This window comes from Athene cunicularia, assembly GCF_003259725.1.
Source record: "Athene cunicularia isolate RWA chromosome 1 unlocalized genomic scaffold, athCun1 chr1_part1, whole genome shotgun sequence".
NCBI classification, from domain to species: Eukaryota; Metazoa; Chordata; class Aves; order Strigiformes; family Strigidae; genus Athene; species Athene cunicularia.
Window position 1 is genome coordinate 127,514,862 of NW_020799091.1, and position 7,342 is coordinate 127,522,203.

Genomic DNA, 7,342 nt, shown 5'->3' on the forward strand with positions numbered 1-7,342 from the left:
TGCTGCCGAGCCGCTGCCCCTCCGACCCCGCCCCGTCCCTCCAAACCCGGGCGCCGGGGAGTGTCTCACCCCTCAGCCAGGCAGGGTCCATCGGTCTCTTCTGGGCCAAAAGGCAGAAAGAGCACTGCTGGAGACCCTTCCTCGGGTTTGAGCTGCAATCTGGCAGCTGCTCTGAGTTTGGTCCCCCCTAAAGATCTTCCAGAAAGCCTTCCCCACTCCTTCTGGGCAGTTCTCTGGTGTAGGAGGACCAGAAAGTTTAGTCTTAAATTAATTTAAACTTAAAAAAATAATAATCACACTGTCAAAAAAGTCAAGCTTTCTCTTCTGGTTTGATGAAGAGCACTTCAGAGGTTTTTTGGTGTGGGAACTGGGAGCTTCTTCAGGGAAAGCAAGAAACCTCAGGTATTGGCATTGAATAGATGCTAAGAAAAATGAACAAACCTATGGAATTAAAAGCATTCTGAGAAAAGTCCCTTTTGAAAGGCCCTTCTTGCTGTTCTGTACTCATTTTTTTTGAGAAAAAAATACAGATAAGGCCTTCAGTATTTAATGAGGAAATGAGAAAAGTTAGCAACCTACAAACACATTTCAGGCTTTGATCAACATAGTGCCCAAGACATCTATTGTGAGCCACCAACTTTGTGAAGTTTAAAATTTCTTTGCTTTCAGACTTTGATGTAAGAGGTAAACCACCATTTTAATATTTTCCCTTAGAATTATGGGTGGCTTCAGAGAAATTAGCAAGTTTCTTGCATTGAAATCACAGGAAATACTTCTCAGCTACAAAAATATGTTGAATGAAGATCAAAATAGTGTTGCAAAAATGAAGAAAGCATCTTTATGGAAAAGTACTAGTGAACCTGCTCATTAAACATATTTGAATTATTATCTGCAAAAGATCACATCAACATGTAATTAGTGGCTCTGGAATAACACCATATGGCCCCACACGTCAGAATTAAGATTAAGGGGGGACATTACCCCAGTACTTCCTGACATCCAAATATCTCCCATGCATGACGAACATCCTTAAGCAGGCTGTGCCAGAGCAGGTTCTGCTGGCTTACTGTCCCACCAGAAGGGAAGCTTTTACTCAGAGACCACATCTGTAAAGTAGCTGGCGAGCATGGGAAACTACTTTCTGAGAGATCTGCTGTGGACAGGCCACTGGTGGGAAGAGTGTTCCCTGGCAAAGCACGGGTGGGCAGAGGTGACTGAGGAGCATTTGTAAGGAAGCTGAACATTTCGGTGTGCTCTTGATAAGGAATCTTCTATCCAGAGGGCACTATTGGGAGTTCCCCGTGGTGCTTTCAAGGCACATCTCCCATGTCTTCATTTCCTCCCCCCGCCCAGATAACATCATCTGGGTTACTAGAAGAGTACTTCAGCTGGTGAGGCTGGGGATATGCCTAACTGGAGCAGCCCACCTCTAATATAGACCCATAGACCCACCTGATTTGGACAACCCCCTCAGTCCTGCTCCAGTGCTCCCACTGGTGGCGTTCCCCTTGAGATGCTCTGTGCAATCCTCTTTATGTTAGGTAGGAGCTAGGAAATACCTGGTACCATTTTTTTTCCTCGGGAGGATGTCTGTGCCTTTCTTCGCCTAAGGGCAGATTACATGTAGGCTCACAGAATACATGTAGGACTAACAGAATTAGCCAAAATTAGCTCCTGTTTGTTGCCTTTGTGACTCAGCTGGGTTACAAGAGGACTGGACAATAAATCCAAACAATATCAGAGCAAAGTAAAGAAACTGTAGATCTTCAGCACAAAGACGTCAACATTCTCTCATGGAGAGTGACCCCTGCTGTGAATACAGTGTGTTGCAGGAGGTCTTTGGAAAGACATTCTACAGCCTTAGAATCATCCTTTGATGTTCAGACCCTCTCACCCACTGAGAAGGAGAAAATGACTTGGATACTTTATCCTCAAACCTGAAGCAAGGCAGACAGAGAAATAACTTTCTTGGTCCTCCTACAGCTACACCACCTACCTACAGTACACCAGGGCCACAGACCAAGGCTCAGCTGTAAACATGGAGCTGCCTTCCCAGGGCAGTCTACCTTCAACCCTTTGGTTTGACTACCCATCACAGCCTTTTGGGGATGCTCCACCACTAGCCACAGGGCTCGGGCTTCACACAGACAGGCTTGTGCTATCCAGTGGCTTACCATTTTTTCCGACAAATCATGCCACTCCTGCAGGCTGATAGGAAGATGACCTGCACCAAAAGAAGGCTTAGGACTCTAAGAGTGGGTCTTCCCCCTGCTATGAGATGGTGACCATCATCATCATCTTGGTAGTCTGTTTCTGCAGCTTCTAAATCAAGGATCAAAGCCAAATATAATACCCCAGAAGGGATGTAGCTCCGCAACACTAGCCACTCAGCAAGGGGCAAGAACAGAGAGAGTGTCATCCCAGTATCACACCTTATCTCCTGCTTTACGCTGGAATCCTCACCTCCCACAGGCTCATGTCTCAGTGATACAGTACTGTTGTGCAAAGTCAGCATCTGACTTAGGCATCACACCTATAGCATGATTACAAAAGAAAAAGCAGTGAAATAATAGTGCTGGTAATTACTAACTGAAGCCATAAAATAGGTTGGAATACTATTCCTTATGATTGTTATGACTGTGGACTACATCAAGTGGGTATGATTCCTATCTATGGTTCTGACACAACCACATGTTTCCTGAAGACAAGAGGTTGTCAGATATCTGATGGCTGGCAACCAGCCAGAAGAAACCGACTCAGCACATCACCTCACAGGCTTACATGACGATTATGTGGATGGTTGCCATGCCAGTGGAAGAGTCTGGCTAACCACCTCAAGGAACTACCTGTGTGCCATCAAACCAGAATGTAAGCTCCAAAAATGAAAGTTTGTACCAGGTTTTGTGTGAGAGACGAGAAAGCAGGCCTGTGAGAAACTAAGACAAACAGCCTGGGAAAGCAAAAGTTGAGGCTTATTGAAGAAATGCCTCAAACACTCACAAGACAAAACCATGAGTCACAGGGTGCTTTCTGTGGAGGCCGAAGCTGATAAGGCTGCCCGATGTAGCTGGGGGAGAGAGCCCTGTGGAGACAGGACGGCTCTGCCCTGGGGCACCTGGGCAGATTTCAAGGGCCATCCGTCCAGTGAATTACCTTTGCTTCATTATCCACAAAATGCATATTAAAGTTAACACATCTCAATATGCTAACGAGGGCTGTCATAATCATGCTAATTACATCATCCCATGAAACACCTTAGCCCTCCCCGTACATTGGATACGTAGGCCTGTGGGTCGACCTAGGGGATGGATCCAAGGAAAGTGGGTATAAATCAAAGGGGAGAAGAAAGGGCTCTCTCTCTCCCTGCCTCCCTGGCCATCTGGAGAGAGCAGTGAAGCAAAGAAGACGGATGCCAGCGAAAAAGACGGCCGCCTCCTGGAACCCTCGCTGGTGGGATCAGCGCAGGAACCCAGACCGGTGATCTGTATTTCCCCATTTCCTCTATCTCCCTCTTTTCCTTTTTCTATTAAGAAATGAAAGGCATATTACATTGCTCGCCACAGCTTGCTCTGTACTTAACCAATTATCATGTGTTCAATTAGTACATTGTAGGTAGTTAATAAATGCTTGAACTTGGAGACTTGTTGTCTGCTTCAATTGGGGATTTGCAAATCCGAGTCACTTGTCCCCCTCGTCTGAACAGGACATGACATTTTGGTGCAGGGCCTGAAATGAGTTGATTAGCTGTTGATCACACAGTCTGGAAGATATCAGTCTGGACATGGTGATCAGAAGCAGCTCAGAAAGGCTCTTCTGGTATGGAGCAGTATGAAGAGGGCAACAGTTGAAGCAGCTTCAGCTGCTGTCAGTCAAAGCTCTACTTTTTGTAACCTTGTGATAGAACAAAGATAATGCATAGGGTCCTTATTATAGAAGGAATGATGGGTTGTGGACGTTTGCAGAGAGCAGATAAATGACATGCTGGATGGCATGGCTATGATTGCTCACTGGGTTTGATTGTGTCCCACCCAGTGGTTCCCTTGCACGGTGGATACTGATGGGGTGCTACAGGCTAGAATGTCCTCAGAGACAACCTTGAAGAGCCAGAGGTTGGCATGATAGGTACAGCTGCCAGACCCTTTTCACATATCTGAAGTAATGCTTTTCTCACAGCACTCATCTTTGCAGTTCCCTGAAAAGAAGCTCTTTGGAAAAGACTACATTTTAGATGAGCTGCTGGAAGAAAAAAATGCATTTTTCTCAGCTTGAAAAGGGCCTGTGTTTTCAACATCTGCCTACTCTTGGTTCTCTGTGATGCCAGTAGCTGTGTACCCTGACCTTCAACCTTTTGTTGGGGGGCAACCACAAGTGTCCTTCAAAAATAACCGCCAGTGGGCTCATGCACATCCTGCCAAGTGTCTTCAGTAAAGGACACCTGTGCCTTTGGCACTGGTCTGGCTTTTTAGGGGAACTCACCTCCTTTGATTCTATCCCTTGGTCTCTGGTTGTAGAGAGAAGTTGTGAACCAGGGGAACTATGATGGCCACGGGGAGATGCTGCCAGGGACACCAGGAATGCTGGGGCTAGAGGCGGTAGCTACGGTTTCTTATACTGGGAGGAGAGCCTGAGCATTCCTCACCGTCGGGACCTTCACAGAGGTGAACACAGGGCTAGTTCGCTTGCCCCAGCCGTCGGATTTCACAGCATTACAGGAAAATCCATGACTCAGAAGAACAAAGTTCTGTTTCCTACCCATCCTGCTGGAGGATTCCAGGATCCTGAGAAGAATGAGGCGTCCCCTGGGAACGGGAGAAGATGGCTGGTGTTGGTGGCCGCAGAAGGCACAGCCTCAGCCACCCTTGCCCACTCGGGCACCAGCTCGGTGAGCCATGGGGCAGCCACGGAGGGTCTGGGGAGGGGTAGGAGTAGCGCGGGAGCTGGGGGAGGACAGGCCTGGCCGTGGGGCAGCCCTCGCCCTGCTCTTATTCTGAAAGGACTCTCCGTGCAGCCGCCAACCCATCGCCCTCCCCGCCCCGGCCTCCCTTGTCCGCCTCCTCTCCCCACCAGCCCGGCCCTGACATGACCCCCGGGCACGGGAGGTCCCGGTCCACCCCATCTCATCCCGTCCCAGCCCGCCGCCGGGCGACAGGCCAGGCAAAATAAAAACCACACTGCTACAGGCTCGGGTGGGGCTTGGCTCCCTCAGGTCTTGTTTCTTTTTCAATCGGGACAGTTTACACTCAGGAGTGGGGGTCCTGGCATCCATCCCACGGAGCACTCACTTCACTTTCTGGAAAACCTGGACACAGACCTCATCTTCAGCAGTCATGCGCTGGGAAAAGGAGGGGCGAAAGAAGAGGTTAGGCTGGATCCCTGCTTGCCCTCCCGGTGCTGGCTGGAGTCATGGCCCCATGCTGCTGTCCCTTCCTGACCCTCCCAAAGGCCCAGCGGGTCAGGGAAGGGCCAGTGCCTTTGCTGAGCTGTGTTAACTTTTAAACCCTGGAGATGGATGTTTGTGTGAAGTGGCGGCTGCCCCTGAGGAGCCAGGGCTGAAGTCTGAGAGGAGCTGGAAGGAAGCTGCACAGCTGGCTCAGAGCCCGCAGCGCCTGTACTGGGTGTCCCCCCCCCTCCCAGCTCACTGTAACTGAGATTGAGCACGCTGCGCCAGACCCCTCCTCACCAGATGCAGCTGGTCCCCCTCCAGCCAGTGCCTCCAGCCTCGGTTCCTCTTCTCTCCTAGCTGCTCACACACCAGCTGATCCCCCTCCCAGGAGACGGTTGTCTGAAAAGAAAGGAGGAGAGGGGAAGACATGGTCCCAAGACAAGAGGGTGCTGGCAGTACAGTTTTCCAGCGATTACACTGTTCCTCTCGGACACATTTCACCATGATCTGGTGTCTCTGGTGCCTCATTAGGACCAATGCTCTTTATGGGAGGTGAATGACCCTCTGGCTTCCAAGTGCTACTGCAAAGTGGGCTGACATTCTGTCTTTTCAGGGCTTTGCTCCAGAGGATATCGCGCTAGGTCCCAAAGCACTGGGTTTCTGACTGTTTGGTGCTCATACCCTTTGCTGTGAGTAATTTACTCATAGAACCACTTACTCCTGGACCTGCTGGGGCATGCCAGCTCCGGGGCTGGGCTCTTACGTGGCTCATGAAACAAAAGCTAAGCAAGTCCCTGAACTTCTAGTGTAGCCCCGTCCGATGACAAACTGCACTGTTTGGGCTTCTCACCCGGCACGTGCGTCCATCCACGGGTCCCAGGTCTTCCTCAAACTGGACTCCCAGGTCAAAATCCATAACGTAGTCCCGCAGGGACGTGATGGTGCGGATGACCATGTGGTCTCCTGTGTGGATGATCTCTTTATCGGGCTTCAGGAGGCACACCAGTTTTCGCAGGACCACGTTGATATCTGGAGAATGAGAGGGAGGGGAGATATGTGGACGACCTGGACACCCCCTCTAGCAGCATCTCCACGGAGCTTCTCCACTTTTGGCCAGGGAGCCCCAGCCGTGATACCTCCTCCCCCCTTCCACCACAGCGCAAAAGTGATGGGCCCAGACAAAAGGACCAAGGGAGTCCCAAACGCCTTCTTCCCCTTCCCGACTTCCGATATTTTTGGAGACAGGAAGGACCGAAAGGGGAGGAAGGAGCGGATTGAGGGAGTTACCTAAAGCGCGCAGGTAATTGTCCATGTTCTCCTGGGAGACGAAGCGGTAATAGCCGGTGAGGTTGGGAGGCATCCCGGGGCGGAGGGACGGGGCCAGCTGCGCGGAGGAGAGTGGGCAAAGAGCGGGAGAGGCGCGGAGCGGGGTCCCAGCGCGCTCGCCTGTCGGGCCGGTGCCTCCCCCGCGGTGGGTGGAGGTCTGGGGGGCAGCCCGGCTCCCGGACTACTCGCCGCAATAAGAGTCTCCGCGTCGGGGGGCGCGGAAAAGGCAGGGCCTGCCCCCGCTTCCAGCGTCTCCACCGCGGCTCGGAGCGGCGGGGCGTGAGAACAGCAGGGCACCTCCTCACCCTCCACCCTCTGCGGGGGCTGCTTGGGTTCAACTCTCGGCGGCCGACCAGCGCCATCACGCCCCCCCACCCCACCGGCCCTTTCTCACACCATGAGGCCGACGGCTGCGAGCTTCTTCACAGCGATGTCTCGGCCCGGCCAAGCCGTCGAGGAGAGACGGCAGCGGGCTCCGGAAGCGAGCCCCCAGCCCCCCCATCCGCTCCCGCGTCCCCCAGCGCCTGCCAGGACGCTTCCAGGGTTTTGAAGCCCCCCGCAAAGGCCAGGGCAGGCCCCACCGCACGCACACACGCCCCACCGCACACACGCCATACCGCACACACGCGCGCG

General features: G+C 52.0%; 1 protein-coding gene across 1 annotated transcript; it reads right to left on the reverse strand.

The window, feature by feature from the left end:
* Positions 1–5,187: 5,187 nt before the first annotated feature.
* On the reverse strand, positions 5,188–7,175 carry RBP5 (retinol binding protein 5). Its single transcript, XM_026848241.1, has 4 exons — positions 6,671–7,175; positions 6,234–6,412; positions 5,681–5,782; positions 5,188–5,332 (listed from the first exon to the last, which is right to left on the reverse strand). The coding sequence occupies exons 1-4, from the start codon at positions 6,741–6,743 to the stop codon at positions 5,279–5,281; spliced, it is 408 nt and encodes a 135-aa protein (XP_026704042.1). The 5' UTR covers positions 6,744–7,175; the 3' UTR covers positions 5,188–5,278.
* Between the last annotated feature and the right edge of the window lie 167 nt (positions 7,176–7,342).

What these genes read in the sequence shown, in the direction of transcription:
- RBP5 (XM_026848241.1), bottom strand. Translation starts at nt 6,743, where the DNA reads ATGCCTCCCAACCTCACCGGCTATTACCGCTTCGTCTCCCAGGAGAAC. An exon ending in CAATTACCTGCGCGCTTTAG is followed by an intron (nt 6,413 to 6,670) that starts GTAACTCCCTCA and finishes CTCATTCTCCAG; the next exon opens with ATATCAACGTGGTCCTGCGA. An exon ending in AGGGGGACCAGCTGCATCTG is followed by an intron (nt 5,333 to 5,680) that starts GTGAGGAGGGGT and finishes TCCTTTTCCCAG; the next exon opens with CGCATGACTGCTGAAGATGA.